Source organism: Cervus canadensis, chromosome 21, assembly GCF_019320065.1.
Source record: "Cervus canadensis isolate Bull #8, Minnesota chromosome 21, ASM1932006v1, whole genome shotgun sequence".
Classification (NCBI taxonomy): Eukaryota; Metazoa; Chordata; class Mammalia; order Artiodactyla; family Cervidae; genus Cervus; species Cervus canadensis.
In genome coordinates, this window is record NC_057406.1 from 14,084,771 (window position 1) to 14,108,867 (window position 24,097).

The 24,097-nt window shown below is 43.4% G+C and overlaps 1 protein-coding gene across 1 annotated transcript in view; it reads left to right on the forward strand.

Annotated features, from left to right (window-relative positions):
- Positions 1–497: 497 nt before the first annotated feature.
- Positions 498–24,097, forward strand: part of GALNT8 (polypeptide N-acetylgalactosaminyltransferase 8) — a gene marked incomplete at its 5' end in the record, with an annotated part of 42,694 nt that continues 19,094 nt past the window's right edge. Inside the window, 3 exons of the mRNA XM_043439902.1 lie at positions 498–966; positions 8,440–8,737; positions 21,199–21,365. Of these exons, the coding sequence (XP_043295837.1) occupies positions 498–966; positions 8,440–8,737; positions 21,199–21,365 (934 nt within the window). The remainder of the gene's footprint in view (positions 967–8,439; positions 8,738–21,198; positions 21,366–24,097) is intronic.

The window sequence follows — 24,097 nt, forward strand, 5'->3', positions numbered from 1 at the left end:
CTGACAACTGTTGCAGACCTATAATTTTCAAGACCCTATATGCAAGCATGCTCAGTCGCTCAGTCGTGTCCAACTCTTTGTGACCCCACGGACTATATCCCTCTAGGCTCCTCTGTCCATGTGATTCTCCAGGCAAGACTACTGGAGTGGATTGCCATTTCCTCCTCCAGGGGATCTTCCTGACCCAGGGATGGAACCTGCATGTCCTGTGTCTCTGGCATTGGCAGGAGGGTTCTTTACCACTGAGCCACCGGCGAAAAAGACATCTCAGACGCCATCCTTGCTCTCAAAAAGCACGTGGTCCAGAAACTTCTCACTCAGTGGATTCTTCCCTCCTACTGTTTCTTCTCTGCTACACTCACAGGTCTAGACCTCACACGCCCTTTCGGTGAGTCTCCTAAGGGCTCCTACCAGAGAGAAGAAACATTCAGAACCAAAAGGAAATCAAACAGAACCGAGAGAGAAGAGCCTCCGCTGGCTCCGGGAGCAAGCAGTAACCTGACTTCTGCACAAGGTGTGCCCAGGTGACTTGCCCATCCTTGGGCGGCTGCCATGACACATTCCGCACGCTTGACGCTGCCCGGGGAGAACCAGGCAGCCCGGCGCGGCTTTCCTACTCAGAGCATCTGGCTCAGCGGCCAGGGTATCCTCTATGCAGCCAGCACAGTCCGGGCTCAGCTCATTGTGATCCTCAGCCTGCCTGGGCAGTGACACTCCCCTCGGCCCCCGGGGAGCAGCAGAGCCAGGGACAGAATAACATGCTCAGGAGAAATGTCCTCAGAGTCCTCAGCATCGGGCTGCCGCTGGTCTTCGCTCTCAACCTCCTCCTGATATTTTACACCAAGAGGATTGTACAGGAGTTGATCCTGGGGGATCATCAGAAGAAGCTGCATTTTGCTCCGTCTGAACAGAATGGGACAGTGATGGACAGACTCTCTCGACTGGAGGCGGATTTGCTGCATCTGAGTAAGTCAGCAGAACTGACTCGAAAGGGACGGTGTGTGTGCCTGTCTGTGCCTGTGAGGGTGCATTTAGGGGCACAGAATAAAGGGGTGTGGAGGGAAAAAGGAGGGAGAATTAGTGGGACTCAGAGCCAGCAGCTGATGGAGGGGAACAGGCTGTGTGTATGTGTGTGTGTGTGTGTGCACCTCAGGGGGGGCACACACACCCTGGTGAAGTCTGTGCAGAAAGAGCCCCCTGGCTGATGTGTCCTACAAGTCAACCTCTTTTTAAAATTGAGTTAAAGTTGGCATATGCTGCAGCTGCTTAGTTGCTCAGTTGTGTCTGACTCTTTGCCACCCCCATGGACTGTGTCCCTCCATGGAATTCTCCAAGAGTGGGGTGCCATGCCCTCCTCCAGGGGATCTTCCTGACCCAGGGATAGCACCCGTTTCTTCTGAGTCTCCTGCATTGGCAGGCAGATTCTTTACCTCTAGTGCCACCTGGGAAGCCCAACTGACATATAGTTCAGTTCAGTCCTGTCACTCAGTCGTGTCCGACTCTTTGCGACCCCATGGACTGCAGCACGCCAGGCCTCCCTGTCCATCACCAACTCCCAGAGTTTACTCAAACTCATGTCCATTGAGTCAGTGATGCCATCCAACCATCTCATCCTCTGTCGTCCTCTTCTCCTCCTGCCTTCAATCGTTCCCAACATCAGGGTCTTTTCAAATAAGTCATAGGATTACATTAATTTCATGTGTAGGACATAAGGATTCAATATTTGTATCTTTCGTGAAATGGTCACAATAAATCTGATTAACATTTGCTGTCTCACACAGTTCTACACTTTTTCCTTGGGATGAGAACTTTTGAGATTGACTCTATCCCCAGCTTTTAAACAATACAGCATTATTGACTATAGTTGCCAAACTGTACATTATATCTCCAGGACTTATTTATTTTATAACTGGGATTGTGTAGCTTTTGACCTTCTTTACACGCTTTGCTCACCCCCAGCCTGCCTCTAGCAACCATTAATCTGTTCCCTGTATCTTTAAACTATATATATATATATATTTGACTGCACCTCATATAAGATCTTTGAGAATCTTTTTTTAGTTGCAGCATGCAGACCTCTTAGTTGCAGAATGTGAAATCTAGTTCCCTGACTAAGGATCAAACCAGGGCCCCGTGCGCTGTGAGTGCGGAGTCTTAGCCACCGGGCTGCCAGGGCAGTCCCTGTTCTTTGCATCTATGAACTCATTTCCCCCCATTCTTTTTAGATTCCACACATCAATGAGACCCGATAATATTTGTCTTTGGCTTTTTTCACTTAAGATGATGCCCTCAGGGTCCAGCACATTTTAACCTCTTCCCAGGAATTCTGGGGTTTGTTTTTAAAACTCACCATGAAACTCTACCTCCTGTGAATTTCATGTATCTTGGCATCTGCTTCCAGTGAAGGCAGGAATCATGGGCTTCCCGCGTGATAAGAATCTCATGCTCGTGCCCTGGAGGAGAGGGGTCTGGAATGTGAGAGCAGAGAATCGACTGCGCAGATGTGTGGCTGTGTGCCCGTGGAGCCTGGGTGGTGGGGAGTGTCTTTTTTTTTCTGTTTAATTTAAAAAAAATGATTATTTAATTATTTGGCTGCACTACGTCCCAGTTGCGGTGTGTAGAATCTCTGATCTACATCGCAGCATGCAGGACCTTTAGTTATGCCACGTGATACCTTTTAGTCATGGCATGTGGAATCTAGTTTCCAGACCAGGGATCAAACCCAGGCCTCCTGTATTGGGAGTGCAGAGTCTTAGCCACTGGACCACCAGGAAATTTCCTCTTTTTGTTTAATTTTTTTAATTTTTAAAATTTTTATAGAATTTCAAAGGTTATTTTTCATTTACATTTATTATAAAATATTGGCTATATTCCCCATGTTGTACAGTACATGCATGAGCCTACGTTACATCCAGTAACAATCTGTGCCTCCCCTTGCCCTACTCCTGTGTTGCCCGCAAACATTGATAGCCACTAGTGTGTTCTCTATATCTGAGTCTATTTCTCTTTTCTCTTTTGTTATATTCACTAGTCTATTGTATTTTTTTTTTTAGATTCCACATATAAGTGATGTCATATAGTTCTTGTCTTTTTCTGTCTGACTTATTTCACTTAGCATAATAGCCTTGGGGAATGTCTTTAAAAAAATAATTCTGTTTATTTATTTATTTTAGTTATTTTGGCTGTGGTGGGTCTTTGTTGTCGCAGTCAGTCTTTCTCTAGTTGCGGAGAGTAGGGGCTACTCTCTAGCTGCAGTGAACAGGCTTTTCATTGCAGTGGCTTCTCTTGTTGCAGAGCGCGGGGGCTAGGACACCCAGGCTTCAGTAGTTTCAGCCCATGGGCTCCGTAGCTGCAGTTCCTGGGCTCTAGCGCACAGGCTCAGCAGTTGTGTGCATGCATCGGCTTAGTTGCTCCACTGCATGTGGAATCTTCCTGGACCAGGGATCAAACCCATGTCCCCCTGCATTGGCAGGCAGATTCTTAGCCACTGGACCACCAGGGAAGCCTAGGGAGTGTCTTTCAAAAAAAACAAGAACTGAGCCTTGTCAGGGTTCAGGGTGAGGCAGAGGGATAGATGGAAGGTCAGACAGGAAGAGGAAAGGAAGGGAAGAAATCAGAGAAGGGGAGATATGGAGAGGGGACAAGAGAGGAGAAAAGAGAGGAGCACAGAAATGGAGCCCAGAGTGAAAATGTCCAGGGCGGAGGGTGGAAGAATTGATAGGGAGGAAAAAAGGGAAAATAGATGAGGGGAGAGAGAAGGAGGCATGAAGCATGGTTTCCATCCCCCATCACAAGACTCTTAGGTTATTGTGGTTCAGATTTCTGGAAGGCAGTTTTCACAAAGTGAAAGTGTTAGTCACTCAGTCATGTCAGATCCCATAGACTGTAGCCCACCAGGCTCCTCTGTCCATGGGATTCTCCAGGCAAGAATACTGGAGTGGATTGCCATTTCCTTCTTCAAGGGATCTTTCCAACTCAGGGATCGAACCTGAGTCTCCTGCATTGCAGGCAGATTCTTTACCGTCTGAGCCACCAGGGAAGGTTTCTCAGGGGACGGTTCAGTAGATGAGTGTCTTGTGATGTGCTTTACCACTCTATGCCCTGGGCCTGGCACAGAGAAATTAAGTAGATGAGTGAGTGACTGAGTGTAGGAAGGAGAGAACAGAGGACAAGCAGCCAGGGATGAAGAGAAGGGTGATCCAGGGGAAAGAGTTAGGGAAAACAGAGAAGATTGTCAGCTCCCGAGGCCCTGGCTTTGAGAGCCCTTGGCTGGTTTGCACGTTGACTATGCAAACATTCCCCGTGCAATTTCACCAGAGGATGTCTGTGTATCTTGGCCATCACTGTCACTCCTTGGCTGAGCACGCAGACCACACCAGCTCTCTGGCTCACCCACCCTGTGTTAGCCTCCTCAGGTCTTAAAATAGCAGGAGTTCTGCCAAGAGCCTGGCTAGTCTTTCCTCCCGCTGGGACACGATGTGCCCTGAGAAGCCATCCAGAGCTGTTTATTTCCATCTCTTTCTTTGCACAACCGGTTCCTCCTTTGCTTGTTGTTCTCTATGCTCTACACGTTCTATTCACTCAGAAATGACGTGGTGTCAGGGACTCCCTACCCGCTGAGATGAATTTCAAAGTGTTTTCTGGACCCCGTTTCCAGATCACAAATGCTTTTCTTTCCAGAAGGGCTTGCTGAAATGGAAAGCTTGTTCAACGACCCCTCCTTCTGGTTGCTCCTTATCTCCCAGAAGACTGAAGAAAATCATGACAGTAAGGACACCTGAGCAAATTATGAAGTCTGTGAAGAGCCAAAGCAAACACATAATGATAATCATATCCCTATTGTGGGAGGGCTTGATAACTCTAAACCAGTTTTCTGGAACTTCCCTGGGGGTTCTTAAAAGGCCCCATCAGAGTGACACTTGGGTATGTCCCCTTTGGGCCTTGGAGGTGGTCTAGTAACACAGTCTTCATCCCACCGGGTTCTGCGCTTCCATTGTCAACAATTTCCCACTGACAGCAGTGAATGAGAGCGGAAGATCAGATAACCCCCAGAGCAGAGTGTGAAAAGTGAAAATGTTGGTTGCTCAGACGTGTGTGACTCTTTGCCACCCAGTGGGCTATAGCTTGCCAAGCTCCTCTGTCCACCAGATCCTCCAGGCAAGAATACTGGAGTGGGTTGCCATTTCCCTCTCCAAGAGATCTTCTAGATCCAGGGACCGAACCCAGGTCTCCTGCATTGCAGGCAGACTCTGTACCATCTGAGCCACCAGGGAATCTCCAAAGAGGAGTATAAGAGAGTTTAAAGGCCCAAAAATCCAAGGCCTTTCTGTGATCCCCGTGCTTAGCACAGAAGACTTTGAATCAAAATATGATTTCATTTGGAATAGTGTGAAAATCCCGCTCCCATTTTTATTTTCTGCCTGAGCAACTATGAGAGCTAGTTCCCAGGAGCCTTCTCTGAAAGATCCTCCATTTATTTTTCTTTCCAGGTTTGCTTTGACCATCCTCTTTCCGTCTCATAGGCATTTCTGTGGTTGACTCTTCTCATTCATGGGCCAGGTTTAGGTCACCTTCCAAAAATACCCTCCTCCCACTGGTCAGGTTTCCCTGCATCCCTCTTAGGGGCTAGGCATGTAGCTGAAATTCTGCCCACGTTTTGCACACCAAACCGCGTACTGTGGTGTGGAGCTGCCTCTGTCCAGAGGGGTTCACACAGTGGGACCGTCCTCTCCTGAAGCTGGTACCCCAGGGCTGCAATCATCCGAAAAAGGGATTCTCTCTTCTAACTTGCAGGATCGTACTACATGAGCTAGAGGTGATCCCGTCAATTTGGTTGGAGTTTAGTGTGTTTCTAAGGGAGGACTGGGACTCCCCTGGTGACTCGGTGATAAGGAATTGCCAGCCAGTGCATGAGATGCAGGTTCAATCCCTGGCCCGAGAAGATCCCCTGGAGGAGGAAATGGCAACGCACTCCAGTACTTTTGCCTGGGAAATCTCATGGACAGAGGAGACTGGTGGGCTACTGTCCATGGGGCCGAAAAGAGTCAGACACAACTGAAGTGACTGAAAAGCAACAGAGCGGGTATTGGTGGGACCTTAAGCAAGTCCCTCTGGTGGAGTGCCTTTGAATCGAAACCACTAGGTGGGTATTTTGGGGGCCTTTGAAGAGCTCTGGTGCTTTATGTCTTAAAGTAGAAAAAATTCCATGTGAGAGAGGCCAAGTGATAGGTAAGGAATTTATTAGAATAGGAATTGAGAGTCCCTTAATAGAGTAGAGTTCAAAGTCACTGCAAGGAGATCAAGCCAGTCATTCCTAAAGGAAATCAACCCTGAATATTCATTGGAAGGACTGATGCTGAAGAAGCTCCAATACTTTGACCACCTGATGTGAAGAACTGACTCATTGGAAAAGACTCTGATGCTGGGAAAGATTGAGGGCAGGAGGAGAAGAGGGTGACAGAGGATGAGATGGTTAGATAGCATCATTGACTCAATCTACACGACTTTGAGGAAGCTCTGGGAAGCCTGGCATGCTACAGTCCATGGGGTCGCAATGAGTTGGACACGACAGAGCGAATGAAATGAACTGAGCTGAACCGATTAGAATAGGATGCTTGAGAGGCTTAAAGTGGGTAGGCTAGAGGGTGCTTCCACAAGAACTTAGCAGGCTACAGTTTTATAATCAAAGGAAAAGTGGGGAGGGGGAGAAAACCTTCTTCCTCATTCGTGGGTAGATGTCATGCTTCCATCATCAGCCCCTTCTCCAGGTTGGGTGGGGGGTTGATTTTCTTGTCCCTACATGGTCAAGCCAGGACTATCATGGCACTATGGGAAAATTATCCAGGTCTCAGTACAATGAGTGCCTTTCACTTTGAAATGCCATCTTTCCATAACCATTGTTTTGATGTGTAGAGAGAGCGCACCCTAAGGATCATTAACTTGTTGAACTCACTGGGCAGGATGTGGGGCTCATGCCACCATTTTTTTATTGTTTGGGGGCATGTCTCGTGTTTCTGTTGCATGGTTTTGTGGCTAAGGAAGCCTGCTTGCTTCTGTGGTTAAGCAAACCTGCTTTCTTAAAGTGACGGTTAACTTACAGAGGTCTCCCATATTTTTTTCTACTTACACCTCGCTAATGGGATTAACTATTTAATCACCTACTTGGTCCCTTTACTCTGTTGCTGTCACCATGATTACCATTTTGGGGTTGAATGCTGAGGAGTGTCATAGTCAATGTTGGACTTGGAAAATACTAATCAGTCAACTCTAGCTTTCGTTCAATTGAAAGTCCCCAAGTATGGCTCCTGCCAGTGTCTCTGTCCCCAGAGTGACAGCACCCCAACCCCCACCCCCAGGAAACTCTCTAAGACCAACAGGTAGGTAGGTCTGCCCAGGCTTCTATTAAATGACTGCTTTTGCTCTGGGTCCTGGTGTGCCTGAGGTTTTGTGTGTGTGCCCTTTAAAAGTGAAATCTCTATTTCTCCCAGTCCCTTGGGACTTCAAAATTAAGCCTTTCTGGTCTTGAAAGTCAAATGCTATGGGGGCTCATTTTCCTGGTGCGGGACCCCCAGGCTGGGGAATCCTACATGCAGCTCAGAACTCTCACTCCTGGAGGAGAACCTCTGCATTATAACCATTCTCCAGTTTGGGAGTCTCCAATTTTCCTTTGGCTGCGCTGGGTCTTAGTTGCAGCACGTGGGATCTAGTTTCCTGACCACAGGTCCAGGCCCCCTGGACCACCAGGGAGGTCTGTCCAGTTTCTTGATGCCTTTCGTTGTGGAAGAACTTTTCTGGCCTTTGTCACCCATGGCTGCTCTGTGGGTGGTATTGATGTTGGCGTGCTTGAGAGAGAGAGGGTGATCTCGGGCCCTTTTGGTTCCATTGAAGGAAGGAGTCAGAAGACTATTGTAACAGCCCGTTACTTATCACGAAAGCCTGACTGTCCTCTTTCCTCAGCCGACACTTTCCTGCCAATCTCGACACACTCTCTCCCTCCTTACAGGCCATACCATGGCCATCCATTCACAGTCTTCATCTCTGCCCCGAGTCCCGCTGTCACCCGGGTCCCTGCAGCGTCCTGTGATTAACTGATCCAATCGCTCGGCTACCCCTCTGTAAAGGCTCCTGCCTCACTCTTTCACAGTGTGCTCTGGGCTTTGTCATCCTCCCGAACTGCTCCCCTCGAAAATGACAAACACACACTATCTAGCCCTGACCACAACCTCAGGACCCTGGAGCAAGCTCATTCAACCTTTCCATAACAATACCATCTCTCCAGGTCTTCTCTTGCCAATATCTACAACTCCTTGCACACTTGTTCTGTTGCACCCTGCTAAAAGTCTGGGGAGAAAAACATTTCAAGGAAATGTGGATGAGAAAGTAACGCCCCGGTAGCTAACAACTGGCTGAGATGTTTTCTCCCCTGCCCTTCGTTTGCAGAACAAACTATGAAGCTGGCTACGAAACACTCAGAAGATGGGGTTGGCAGGCTGGCAATGATGAAAGATGAAAAGCATCCTTTTCCAGATACAGCTCATGCCAAGGAGGGTGGCTTCTTCAAGGAAAATCCCCACAAGGTTCTCTTCCCAGACTCAGAACTTTTCAGGAAGTGGGGTAGGGACCTTTCTGAGGCTCAGCAGAAAGAGGCTGAGGACCTCTTCCAGAAGTTTGGCTATAACGTGTACCTCAGTGACCGGTTGCCCCTGGATCGTACCCTCCCAGACACTCGAGATTCCAGGTAAGACGGACCAAGACAGGCTTTCTAGGGACCTCAGTGTCGTCTGAAGACAAGCTTTGGGAGGTGGCTTAGATGGTAAAGAATCTGCCTGCGATGCAGAAGACCCAGGTTCAATCCATGGGTTGGGAAGATCCCCTGGTAAAGGGGATGGCTATCCACTCCAGTATTCTTGTCTGGAGAATTCCATGGACAGAGAAGACTGGCGGGTTACTGTCCATGGGGTTGCAAAGAGTTGGATACAACTGAATGACTAACATTTTGAGAGTAGCAGAAGTCAAGGGTTGAAAAGAAGTGTGGGAAAGTGAGAAATTCGTGAGGAAGTGGGTCAGGGGGTAGAAAGTTCCGGAAGACTGACAGAGCAGAATTCTCGACTTTAGTCCATTTTATAATGGCAGCTCTGAGAAGATAACTGATGGATTTAAGTGTTTACAGCCCCTCAGAGCTGAGCAGAGGTATCAGAGAAACACAGATTCTTGAGAATTCTGATAGGATGGGTCAAACTCATAATTTTACAGATGAGGAAACTGAGGCTGAGAGACAGAAACAACTTGGGCAAGTTGAAGGAAGTTAACAGTGCTACTGTTCTCCCTAATGTTTCTCTCAAATTCTCTGCTTGGACCCTTCTTTATTTTAAAAAATATTTGTTTATTTGGCTCAGGTGAGTTTTCTTTGTGGCATTCAGGATCTTTAGTTGCAACATGTGGGAACTAGTTCCCTGACCAGGGATTGAACCTGGGACCCCTGCATTAGATGCAGTCTTAGCCTCTGGACCACCAGGGTCTTATTAATTTTAACTTAAAGAAACTTTCCTCTCTCCTTCTGTTTTCCCTTCCTATTTTTTTTTTCTCATTCTGCCTCTCTTTAGTAAGTTTTTTCTGCCTCCTTACTAAATTTTAAAAATAACAGTTTTTGGAGATGAATTCACATACCATACAATTTACTAAAGTGCATGATTTAATGATTTTTAGTTTATTCATCACCATTATCAATTTTAAAACATTTTCACCTCTTTTGAAAGAAAACCTACCCCTCCTCACAGGCTCTCCCTGTCTGCCTACAACTTCCTCATCCTTAGGCAACCACTGATTTGCTTTTTGTCCCCATGGACTTGCCTCTTCTGGACATTTTGTATAAATGGAATCATATAACATGGAGTATTCTGTATGTAGCATAATGTTTTCAAGTGTCATTCATGTTATAGCTTATAACATTCATCACTACTTTATTTGTCACTATCATTCCTTTTATGGTAAAATAAGATTTCGTTGTCCAGTTGTATACCACCTCTTTGTTATCTGTTTACCAGTTGATGGACATTTGGATTATTTCCACTTTTTGACTACTATGAATAATGCTGGTTTGAACATTTATGTACAAGTTCTTGTGTGGACATATGTCTTCATTTTTCTTGGTTATACCCTAGGAGTAGAATTGCTGGACCATATGATGACTCTATATTTAAACTTCCAAGGAACTGCCAGACTGTTTTCCAAAGTGGCTGCATCATTTTATATTCCCTCTAGCAGCATATGAGAGTTTTGATTTTTTTTTAACATACTTATCAAGATTTGTTTTTGTTTTTTGATCATAGCCATCTTAGTGAGTGTGAAAGTGCAAAGTGCAAGTCGCTCAGTCATGTCCGACTCTTTGCGACCCCAAGGACTTTATAGTCCATGGAATTCTCCAGGCCAGAATACTGGAGTGGGTAGCCTTGCCCTTTTCCAGGGGATTTTCCCAATCCAGGGATCAAACCCAGGTATCCTGCATTACAGGCAGATTCTTTACCAGCTGAGCCACTGGGGAAGCCCAAGTGGTATACAACTGTGGTTTTGATTTAAATTTCCCTGTTGTCTAATAATGCTGAACATTTTTCATGTGTTTGTGGGCCATTTGTTTATTTTCTATGGAGAAATGTCCATTTAGACACTTTCTACTTTTAAGAAGGTATTTGTCTTTTCATTATTGAGTTGCAAGTGTTTTTTAATAGGAATTTAACCTGTTTTTAAATTTGTTGGTGGATAGTTGTTTATAGTATTCCCTATTTTCTAATTTTCCATGTAATCTTTTTCTTTGGCCCAATGGTAATTTAAGAATGTGTTTTTTGATTTCCACCTATTTGTGAATTTCTAATATCTTTCTGTTTTCATCTCTCATGCCACTTCACTGTGATCAGAGAATCATACTTCATATGAATTTAGTCTTTTAAAATTTATTGAGGCTTATTATATGCTCTAGCACACAGCCTCTCGTGAAGAATAGCGCATGTACAGTTAAAAGCAATCTGCTTTTGTTGTGTAGCCTGTTCTTATGGACGCCACTAGGTCTCACCAATTTGAAGCGTTGTTTCAGTTCAGTTCAGTCGCCCAGTCATGTCCAACTCTTTGCGACCCCATGAATCGCAGCACGCCAGGCCTCCCTGTCCATCACCAGCTCCCGGAGTTTACTCAAACTCATGCCCATCGAGTTGGTGATGCCATCCAGCCATCTCATCCTCTGTCGTCCCCTTCTCCTCCTGCCCCCAATCCCTCCCAGCATTGGGGTCTTTTCCAATAAGTCAATTCTTCTCACGAGGTGGCCAAAGTACTGGAGTTTCAGCTTCAGCATCAGTCCTTCCAATGAACACCCAGGACTGATCTCCTTTAGGATGGACTAATTGGATCTCCTTGCAGTCCAAGGGACTCTCAAGAGTCTTCTCCAGCTCCACACTTCAAAAGCATCAATTTTTCAGCGCTTAGCTTTCTTCACAGTCCAACTCTCACATCCACACATGACCACTGGAAAAACTATAGCCTTGACCAGATGGACCTTTGTTGGCAAAGTAATGTCTCTATTTTTTTTTTTTATTATTATTATTTTTTTTCCAGTGGGTTTTGTCATACATTGATATGAATCAGCCATGGATTTACATGTATTCCCAATCCCGATCCCCCCTCCCACCTCCCTCTCCACCCGATTCCTCTGGGTCTTCCCAGTGCACCAGGCCGGAGCACTTGTCTCATGCATCCCACTTGGGCTGGTGATCTGTTTCACCATAGATAGTATACATGCTGTTCTTTTGCAATATCCCACCCACACATTCTCCCACAAAGTTCAAAAGTCTGTTCTGTATTTCTGTGTCTCTTTTTCTGTTTTGCATATAGGGTTATCGTTATCACCTTTATAAATTCCATATATATGTGTTAGTATGCTGTAATGCTCTTTATCTTTCTGGCTTACTTCACTCTGTATAATGGGCTCCAGCTTCATCCATCTCATTAGGACTGGTTCAAATGAATTCTTTTTAATGGCTGAGTAATATTCCATGGTGTATATGTACCACAGCTTCCTTATCCATTCATCTGCTGATGGGCATCTAGGTTGCTTCCATGTCCTGGCTAATATAAACAGTGCTGCGATGAACATTGGGGTACACGTGTCTCTTTCAGATCTGGTTTCCTAGATGTGTATGCCCAGCAGTGGGATCGCTGGGTCATATGGCAGTTCTATTTCCAGTTTTTTAAGGAATCTTCACACTGTTCTCCATAGTGGCTGTACTAGTTTGCATTCCCACCAACAGTGTAAGAGGGTTCCCTTTTCTCCACATCCTCTCCAGCATTTATTGTTCGTAGACTTTTGGATAGCAGCCATTCCGACCGGTGTGAGATGGTACCTCACTGTGGTTTTGATTTGCATTTCTCTGATAATGAGTGATGTTGAGCATTTTTTCATGTGTTTGTTAGCCATCTGTATGTCTTCTTTGGAGAAAAGTCTGTTTAGTTATTTGGCCCATTTTTTTATTGGGTTGTTTATTTTTCTGGTATTGAGCTGCATGAGCTGCTTGTATAGTTTTTAGGTTAATTGTTTGTCAGTTGCTTTGTTTGCTATTATTTTCTCCCATTCTGAAGGCTGTCTTTTCACCTTGCTTATAGTTTCCTTCACTGTGCAAAAGCTTTTAAGTTTAATTAGGTCCCATTTGTTTAGTTTTGCTTTTATTTCCAATATTCTGGGAGGTGGGTCATAGAGGATCTTGCTGTGATTTATGTCGGAGAGTGTTTTGCCTATGTTCTCCTCTAGGAGTTTTATAGTTTCTGGTCTTACATTTAGATCTTTAATCCATTTTGAGTTTATTTTTGTCTCTATTTTTTAACATGCTTTCTAGGTTGGTCATAACTTTCCTTCCAAGAAGTAAGCGTCTTTTAATTTCATGGCTGCAGTCACCATCTGCAGTGATTTTGGAGCCCCCAAAAATAAAGTCGGACACTGTTTCCACTGTCTCTCCATCTATTTCCCATGAGGTGATGGGACCAGATGCCATGATCTTAGTTTTCTGAATGTTAAGCTTTAAGCCAACTTTTTCATTCTCCTCTTTCACTTTCATCAAGAAGCTTTTTAGTTCCTCTTCACTCTCTGCCATAAGGGTGATGTCATCTGCATATCTGAGGTTATTGATATTTCTCCCGGCAAGCTTGATTTCAGCTTGTGCTTCTTCCAGCCCAGCGTTTCTCATGATGTACTCTGCATAGAAGTTAAATAAGCAGGGTGACAATGTACAGCCTTGACGTACTCCTTTTCCTATTTGGAACCAGTCTGTTGTTTCATGTCCAGTTCTAACTGTTGCTTCCTGACCTGCATACAGGTTTCTCAAGAGGGTGGTCAGGTGGTCTGGTGTTCCCATCTCTTTCAGAATTTTCCATAGTTTATTGTGATCCACACAGTCAAAGTCTTTGGCATAGTCAATAAAGCAGAAGTAGATGTTTTTCTGGAACTCTCTTGCTTTTTTGATGATCCAGCGCATATTGGCAATTTGATCTCTGGTTCCTCTGCCTTTTCTAAAACCAGCTTGAACATCTGGAAGTTCACGGTTTATGTGTTGCTGAAGCCAGGCCTGGAGAATTTTGAGCATTACTTTACTAGCGTGTGAGATGAGTGCAATTGTGCAGTAGTTTGAGCATTCTTTTGGATTGTCTTTCTTAGGGATTGGAATGAAAACTGACCTTTTCCAGTCCTGTGGCCACTGTTGACTTTTCCAAATTTGCTGGCATATTGAGTGCAGCACTTTCACAGCATCATCTTTCAGGATTTGAAATAGTTCAACTGGAATTCCAGCACCTCCACTAGCTTTGTTCGTAGTGATGCTTTCTAAGGCCCACTTGACTTCACATTCCAGGATGTCTGGCTCTAGGTGAGTGATCACACCATTGTGATTATCTGGGTCGTGAAGTTCTTTTTCGTACAGTTCTTCTGTGTATTCTTGCCACCTCTTCTTAATATCTTCTGCTTCTGTTAGGTCCATACCATTTCTGTCCTTTATTGAGCCCATCTTTGTCTGAAATGTTCCCTTGGTATCTCTAATTTTCTTGAAGAGATCTCTAGTCTTTCCCATTCTGTTGTTTTCCTCTATTTCTTTGCACTGATCGCTGAGGAAGGCTTTCTTATTTCTCCTGGCTATTCTTTGGAACTGCATTCAAATGGGAATATCTTTCCTTTTCTCCTTCTCCAGGCCAGAATACTGGAGTGGGTAGCCTTTCCCTTCTCCAGGGGATCTTCCCAACCCGGGGATCGAACACAGGTCTCCGGCACTGCAGGCCAGTTCTTTACCAGCTGAGCCACAAGGGAAGCCTGCAGTGTTGTTTAAGTCTTGCCTAGTTGTGGCGCATACTTCGTTGCTCCGAGGCATGTGAGCTTGTTCAACCCGGAACAGGGATTGAACTGGTGTCCCTTGCACTGCAAGGCATATTCGTAACCACTGGACTACCAGGAAAACCTTCCTTGTTTATGTTGTGTTTAGTTGTTGTTCGGGGCTTCTCTTGTGGCTCAGACAGTAAAGATTCTGCCTGCAATGGGGGAGACCTGGGTTCGATCACTGGGTCGGGAAGATCCCCTGGAGAAGTAAGTGGCAACCCTCTACAGTATTCTTGCCTGGAGAATCTCACGGACAGAGGAGCCTGGCAGACTACAGTTCATGGACTTGAAAAGAGTTGGGCAGGACTGAGTGACTAACACTTTCCTTTCCACTTTCTTTGAAAGTGGGGTATTGAAATAGCCGGTGATTATTGTCGAATTGTCTGTTATTCTCTTCAGTCTGTCAGGGTTTGCTTCATGTATTTTGGTACTCTGATGCTAGGAATAAATGTTTAAAACTGGTATATCTTCCTGATGGTTAGATCCTTTTATGGTTACAAAGTCTCTCCCTTTATAACTAACAACATTTTAATTTTACCATCTATTTTGTCTGATTTTAGAATAACCTCTCTAACTTTTTATGGTTGCTGTCTGCCGATATATCCTTCACTTTCAACCTACTTGTATCTTTTGATCTAAAATGTTTCCTAAAGACAACATATAGTTGGACCTTTTTTTAAAAAAATGCAATTGGACAATATTTACCTTTTGATTGGATTGCTTAATTCACCCACAATCATTGTTTTTATTGATATAGTTGGGTTTACCTCTGCCATTCTATTTTTGTTTTCTAATGCCTCTCATCTTTTCCCTCTGTTCCTCCATTACTGCTTGTCTTTTACATTAAGTGGCTATTTTCAAATGTAACAGTATAATAATTTTATTTTTCAGTATATTTTTATAGTTGTTTTCTTAATGGTTGTTCTAGGGCTTGTCACGTGCATCTTAACTTATCAGAGTCTGTTTAGACTTATTTCAGTGAGATATAGGAAGATTATATTTTTAACTCTATTCCCTCTTCCTCCTTTTTTCTATTATTTTTATACATATTTCAAATTGTATGGTACAAGCTCCAAAATATACTATTATAATTACATTACATAATTTTATATCTATTAAAGAAGATGAGAAAAAGGGAGAGGAAGTATAAATTTACAGTGTGTTATATTTATCTTATTTACCATGTCTGATTCTCTGCACTTATTCCTGTAGATTCAATTTACCATCTGGTGTGATTTCCTTACTTCAATACAGTTTTGCTCCCATCCATCTCTTTTGTGCTGTCTTGTCAAGTATATCAAATTGCTATATATTATAGTCCCAATAATACAATTACATACACTTTAAAAAATACAATTGCTTTTAAAATTAGTTACGAGAAGGAATACACTGTCTTTTATAATTACACAGTTACCTTTACTGGTGCTCTTTGTTTTTGCCCATTTGTGTGCGTGTGTGTGTGTATTTGCATTATGGCCCAAGATCACTTGCTTTTAGCCTAAAAAGACTCACAGACTTAGAGAATGAACTTAGGGTTACCAGATGGGAAGGAAAGAGGAAGAGATAGTTAGGAAGTTTGGGCTAAACATGTATATGCTACTATATTTAACATAGGTAACCAGCAAGGACCTACTGTATAGCACAGGGAATTCTGCTCAATATTATGTAACAACCTAAATGGGAAAATAATATGAAAAATAAGAGATAACTGAATCACTTTACTGTATACCTGAAGTTATCACAACATTGTTAATCAACTATACTCCAATATAAAATAAAAAGTTAAAAAATGTTAAATAATAAAAAGCAAGTATAAAAAAAGAAATTCGTATTTCTTTTAAGGTAGTCTGCTACCAGCAAATTCTCTCAATGTTTACTTGCCTTTATTTCCTCTTCACATTTGAAAGATATAAGATGCTTTGTTGATAGTCTTTTTTCTTTGGACAATTTCAGTATGTTGTCCCACTACCTTCTATTTTTATTGTATTTAATGAGATGTCAACTCTTAATATTGTTGAGGATCTCCTTGTATGTGGTGAGTCATTTTTCTCTGACTGCTTTCAATATTTTATCTTTGGCTTTTGGTATTTGGACTAAGGTGTGTCTGGGTGTGCATCGCTGCATTTCTCCTACTTTCTTTGGAACCTGCCTCAATTTCATCATTTAAGTCTTTAGGTGTGTGGATAAAATGCTGAGATCAGTGGGTAACTGACGCATTTTGGATCATTAAGGTTGAATTCTATAGAGACTAAGTCATGAAACGGCTTATTAGAAAGTATTAGTGTGGATGCAAACTATGTCTGATTCACGTACCCTTCTATACTTGAATAACATGAGTCATGTCTGCTGCTTACAAACCAAATGAGTGCTCTTCCATCCTGCTGACCATAAAAAAAAAAAAATCCACATGGCTCTGGTGGATGGATTCCAGAACTAAGGCATCCTGGAAACCACCACGCTTTGAGAACATAGGAAGACCACTCCCTGGACTTTTTAAATTTTATTTTATTTATTATTTATTTTTGACTGTGCTGGGTGCTCACTGCTGCGTGAGGGCTTTCTCTAGTTGTGACAAGCTGGGACTACTCTCTGTTGCAGTGCGTGGGCTTCTTATTGGATGGCTTCTCTTGTTGTGGAGCACAGGCCCTACAGCACCGGCTCAGTAGCTGTGGCACATGGGCTTAGTTGCTCTGCGGCATATAGAATATTCCCACATCAGGGATCAAACCTGTGTCCCCTGCACTGGCAGATGGATTTCTATCCACTGGACCACCAGGAAAGTCCTCCTTGGATTTTCTCTGAGAAAGAAGTATTTTAGTGATTCAGAGATGTCACATAAATTATAAGATAATATGAGGATAGACCTTCTATGTCTGCTACTGCTGTTGCTGCTAAGTCACTTCAGTCGTGTCTGACTCTGTGTGACCCCATAGAAGGCAGCCTACCAGCAAGATGCAAAGTGGTGGTCATCACTACTGGTTTTCCCAGTTTTCTGGATGGTTGTCTGATACCAGAAACATGCCAGCCCTGGCAGTCTCCAAGTGGTCACACCCTCCCTTTAATTTTCAGAGACCAGAGAAAGGCCATTCGGGGCAATCAATAAACTTTATTGAGTTTTAAGTAGATCCTACATGCTCAGGTGCTTCTTTTGTGTCCAACTCTTTTCAAGTCCATGGACTGTAGCCCACCAAACTCTTCTGTCCATAGGATTCTCCAGGAAAGAATACTGGAGTGGGTTGCCATTTCCTCTTCCAGAGGATCTTCCTGACCTAGGATCAAACCCATATCTCCTGTGTCTCACGCATTAGCAGGCAGATTCTATACCCCTGAGCCACCTGGGAAGCCCTAAGGAGATATTAAGTTCCAACAAACAAACACATGGAAAGGCAGGGCTTCAATAGTTAATCTTCAACAGGGAGTTCAGAAAAATGCCATGGCCAGATTAGTTACAAAACTTGCAGGGCCCAGTGCAAAATGAAAACGTGGGGCTTGTTATTTAAAAATTACTAAAAAATATTTCAAGATGGTGATAGCAAATTATTAAATCAAGTTAATTCACAAGTGTCGGAACCTGTGTGATTGCACTAGTCAGACACCCAGGAAGCTGGTCTTGCTGCCCTCCTAACTTGCCTCAGGAAACCCCAATGTATCAATAAGAAGATGTTTGGCAATTGTTGCATGTGTGCATATCAGTTTCTTTTGCTTTTCACAACAGCAGTTTCTGGCAATGTTGTCATTTGCATACAACTTATCTTTCTAGCTCTAACATCTGGGATCTGGCTGTGGTGCTAGTGGTAAAGAAACTGCCTGCCAGTGCAGGAGACATAAGAGACATGGGTTCGATCCCAGGGTCAGGAAGATCCCCTGGAGAAGGGCATGGCAACCCACTCCGGTATTCTTTCTTGGAGAATCTCATAGACAGAGGAGCCTGGCGGGCTACAGTCCATAGGGTTGCAAAGAGTCAGACATGACTTAAGCAACTTCGCACACACTTATAGCTCTAACATCTAGAAATTACTCACCTTATATATTTCTCCCTTTGTACCCTCCTGTTGCTAAGGGTAAGTGAGTGCATGTGGGTGTGCAGAGTTGTGTCTGCCTCTCTGTGACCCCGTGGACCTCAGCCTGCCAGGCTCCTCTGTCCATGGGATTCTCCAGGCAAGAATACTGGAGTAGGTTGTCATTTCCTCCTCCAGGGGATCTTTCTGACTGAGGGATTAAACCCACATCCGCTGCCTCTCCTGCTTGGCCGGTGGATTCTTTACCACTGAGCCACCTGGGAAGCCCACTAAGGGTGAGGGAGCAATTGTAATTCTATACTGGAAGTATTTGCTAAAGATTAATTCCTCCAGCTATTAACCAACCAATAAATATTTTTTATTATATTTTACTGCACTATCCAATATGGTAGCATCAGTCACGTATGGCTATTTAAATGAATTAAAAATGGATTAAATTTAAAAGCAGTTTTTTTGTTTTTTTTTTAGTTTACATAGCCTTGTTATAATGCTTACTAGCCACACGTGGCTAGTGTAGATCACAATGGACAGCATATACAGAACATCTGTATCACTGTAGGAAATTCTACTGGACAGAACTGGTCCACACATGCCAGTCAGGTGCTGGGAAACAAGGAGAACGGAGAGATCCTTCTTGCAGACTTCTGTATGGCTTTTCAGTGTTACTTGAAATTCTCTGCATGGCCTTTTGGAGTCCCTTGATGTGTCTCCAGAGTCAATCTCGATTACTCTGCATTTCATCAATGTTGGAGTGGCAAGAAAAAGGAGGAACTGATTTGGGGAGAAAAGATTAGCTGTGCAATTCCCCATTTTAATTTTTTTCCAACTTGTGTTTATTTATGTTTTACTTTTATGTTCTGTTTCCTGATTTCTCAAAGCCTTATAATGTTCCTTTTTGCCTTCTGAGAATTTTTTTTTTTGACAGTTCTGTGATCAGAGGAAATGTGTTCTGATTCTTTTAAAAAAACTTATTTTATTGGAATAGTTGCTTTACAATGTTGTGTTAGCTTCTGCTCTAGGCAAAGTGAATCAGCCATGAAGTGAAAACTGAAAGTGCTAGTCACCGAGTCATGTCTGAGTTCACCCCATTAGTTATGTTCACACCGTTGGCTATTAGGGAAACGGAAATCAAAGCAAGGGTAAGACAATACTTCATACTCCTGGAAGGCTATCATCTCAATGACAGATAATGCAAATATTGTCCAGAACATGGAGAAAAATTAAAGCCATCATTTATTATTGGTGGGAATGTAAAATGATGCAGCCACTTTAGAAAACAGTATAGCAGTTCATCACATTGTTAAATATAGAGTTACCACATGACTTAACAATTTCAGTCTTCAGTTCAGTTCAGTTCAGTCACTCAGTCTTGTCCGACTCTTTGCGACCCCATAGACTGCAGCTTGCCAGGCTTCCCTGTCCTTCACCGACTCCTGGAGCTTGCTCAAACTTGTCCATTGAGTCAGTGATGCCATCCAACCATCTCATCCTCTGTTGTCCCCTTCTCCTCCTGCCTTCAGTCTTTCCCAGCATCATCAGGGTCTTCTCTAATGAGTCAGCTCTTCATATCAGGTGGCCAAAGTGGAAGCTTCAGCTTCAGCATCAGTCCTTCCAATGAATATTAAGGGTTGACTTCCTTTAGGATTGACTTATTTGATCTCCTTGCAGTCCAAGGGACTCTCAAGAGGATCCTTCTCCAAGAATCTTCACCTAGGATGAGATGTGTGTATAAGTAAAATGAAAACATGCCAACATACTCATTCAAGAATTTTCATAGTGGCATTTATAACAGCCAAAAAGTAGAAGCATCCTAAATGTCCAATATTGGATGAACAGATAAATATGTGACATATCCATGCAATGTAATATTATTTGGCAATAGAAAGAAATGAAGTGCTGACATACGACACAACATTGATGAACTTTGAAAACATTATGCTGTGCGAACACAAAAGACCACATATTGTATGTTTCCATTTATATAGAAAGTCCAGAATGGGCAATTCTATAGAGATAAAAAGTAGGTTAATAATTGCCTATGGCTGAGGGGGAATGGGACTGGGGAGAAATGAAGAAATACTGCTAATGGGTATGGGGTTTCTTTCTAGTGTGATGAAACTGTCCTAAAATTAGATGGTGGTGATGGTTGCCTAACTCTGTGAATATTATTAAAAACAATGAAATGTGCAGTTTTAAATGGGTGACTTTTATTATGTGTAAAATATATCTTGATGAGGATGTTACAAAAGAAAAAAAGAGTAAGCCAGTGCCTTGCATATGGTAAGCATTTACTAAATGTAAGCTGTGACATTTAAAACATGTGTCAAGCACACTTCTTTGGACAGTTTGCCACCTCTCTATAGTCGTGAAGTTGAGGGATGTGTCCAAATGATGGAAGGTCTGAGAACATGGGGAAAGGGAGGCAGAAAGAGGACTTCTGGCAAAGAAGCTACTTTGGGGCAGGGGAAGGAATGGGAATTCTTTGTGGGGCAGGTGCCCCGCACAGTCAATAAACAGTCCCTCTGTTTATTCAAGGGGAAATGTCTACTGATGATTAATCAAAAAGAAATGAAGTTTATCCCCACAACAGGAGAACTTTGGACAAACAAATGAAAATCTTTCTACTGTGATAAGCAACTGACAGTTTCCCTTCCTAATGAGTTTGAGAGTTGGTGAACTGATTGAATTATTATAACATCCTGTGTAGTGAAGGGGGACTTTAGAGAACAATGTTTAAGTAATTAAAAGAGTGATATGGTTATTATAAAAGGTCTCTTACAGGTGTCGTTGGAAGCAGTATCCTTCACAGCTCCCATCTCTCAGCGTCATCCTCATATTCATGGATGAAGCTCTGTCTGTCATCCAGCGAGCCATCACCAGCATCATCCAGCGGACCCCCCCTCAATTGTTGAAAGAGATCATCTTAGTGGATGATTTTAGCTCAAATGGTGAGCAACTTGATCAAGGAATAGTATAAAAATGACCGTGTATGGATTGTGCTAGGATAAAGGGGTTTTAGCTTAGCTTCCCAGGTGGCACTGTGCTAAAGAATCTGCCTGCCAATGCAGGAGACACAGGAGATGCAGGTTCGATCCCTGAGTCAGGAAGTTCCCCTGGAGGAGGGCATGGCAACCCACTCCAGTATTCTTGCCTGGAGAATCCCATGGACAGAGGAGCCTGGGGGACAACAGTCCAGAGGGTTGCAAAGAGTCAGACACCATTGAGCATGCACACACACACACACACATGAAGACAGGAAGTTGGGTTTCTCATGGAGGGAAAAGAGAGGGACTGTTTATTGACTGTGCAGGGCACATTAATCTTCCCATAGTTGAGATAGGGGATGATCCTCTTGGTCACACAGAAGAAGAAACGAAGACAGAGAGGTCACACAGTGTGCTCCAATCACGTGGTGGATCTGCAGTCAGTCGGGCCCATGCACCATGAGGGAGACGGCAGGGAGAGAGGCGGGTCCAAAGCAAAACCCCAGATACCAGGGAGAGATTCAGAATCATCCCCTAGGAGGAAACCCCGATCTTCCTGGGTATTTAAGCCTGGAGAGAAGGGAGCTCTGGGTGCTGAGACTCTCCATAGTGGCTGGGTCTCTTGCTCAGGCCCTGCCCTCTCCCCCAACCTGGTCCAGTCCCCACTGAGATGATACAGCGAGAAGTAGAAGGCAGTGCGCTTGAGTCTTCACTTTATGGAATCTCAGTTCCACCCTTACAAGCTCTATCCCTTGAGTGACTTACTTCTCCACTAGCTTCCTTATCTGCAAAGCACGGATGTTGAGAATAATCATGATCTCATGGACTAGAGTGAGAATTAAAGAGGTAGTAATAGCAGTTAACACCATTTATTCTAAATACCTTATGTTCGTTAACTATTTGAAGCCAAAGAAAGTTCTAGGCTGTTCCAGACCCTATGTATAACACATCCTGCTCACTTGGGTCAGGAACCCGTTTGTGTCTTCCACGGAGATAATTTGCTTGGGAGGGAATGGCAGAGGGAACTGTTGGTCATTCTTTGACTCATGTCATTGGGGCAGCAATCACCTTCTCTCTTAGTAACCATGGAAACAGCAGCCAGTTTGAGCCTGCACTGAATTATGTATTGTATTAAAACCTTTTTTGTGTGTGTTAAATTGAGGAAAATGATCAGAAGTCTCTACCATGTCAGCCACAGGAGAAGCTTACCACTCATGTGACTTTAGGTGGTGGTGAGTCTCTCAGTTACTTCATGTCTCCAGTGTCACCATCTGTAAAATAATAGTGCTTCCTCACAGGGCTGTTTGGGAATTAACACATTTAGAGTCCTCAGGCAAGGGCTTGTCCCTAGTAAATGTCAGCTAGAGTAACTCTCCTTGTCTCCACCATCAATAGTAGTAAGATTGAAATACTACACATTGACATGATAGGTGTACCCACTTCCTTTGCCCCCCCCCCCAGATATGAAGCTTCATTTGCATCAAGTCAAATATTTCAAGGGGCAACAGATTTAATCCAAGTTTTTAAAAAATGATAGGAATACATAGACATATTTTTTAAAACAGAGGAGAGAGAGAAGAAGAAACTGTGAACAACGTGGAATAGCAAATCTTGTTTGCATTATTTTGGAGATTGTTGTTCAATCATTCAGTTGTGTTTGACTCTTTGTGACACCATGGATTGCAGCACACCAGGCTTCCCTGTCCATCACCATCTCCTGGAGCTTGCTCAAATTCAAGTCCATTGGGTTGGTGATGCCATCCAACCATCTCATCATTTGTCATCCCCTTCTCTTCCTGTGTTCAATCTTTCCCAGCATCAGAGTCTTTTCCAATGAGTTAGTTCTTCGCATCAGGTGGCCAAAATATTGGAGCTTCAGCCTCAGCAACAGTCCCTCCAGTGAATATTCGGGACTGATTTCCTTTACGGTTGACTGGTTTGATCTCCTTGCAGTCCAAGGGACTCTCAAGAGTCTTCTCCATTATCACAGTTCAAAAGCATTAATTCTTTGGCACTCAGCCTTCTTTGTTTTGGAGATAAACTTATTAGATAGAAGCTGAAAAGCAGATTCATCTGGGCACTCCATCCCAGTTGAGCCTGAGAAGGTCAAGTAGGAATATCTAAAAGAAAATGAAACAATTTCGGTTGTTTATGTGCTCTCCAGAAAATCTTGAGAGGTTAGCTGTGGAGATGATGTTCCAGGCTGTATCTGCAATGTCTGTCCATCAGCAACCCTACCTTAGTTAGGTCAGGCATGTCCCATTCATTTTTTAAAAACTTTTATTGGTGTATACAATGTTTTATTGGTTCCTACTGTACAGGAAAGTAAATGAGCTGTATCCCCTCCTTTTTGGATTTTTTTTCCCATTTAGATCACCGCAGAGCACTGAATTCCCCAACCCAGGGAATGAACTCATATCTCCTGCATTGTAGGCAAATTCTTTACTGTCTGAGCCACCAGGGAAACCCCAGGTTCTCATTAATTATCTATTTTATACATAGTGTCATAGTGTATATATGTCAATCCCAATCTCCCAGTTCATCTCACCCGCACTTTCTTTCCTTGGTGTCCATGTTTTTTCTCTACATCTGTGTCTCTATTTCTATTTTGTAAATAAGATCATCTATATAATTTTTCTAGATTCCGCACTATATGTTAATATGATATTTATTTTTCTATTTCTGACTTACTTCAT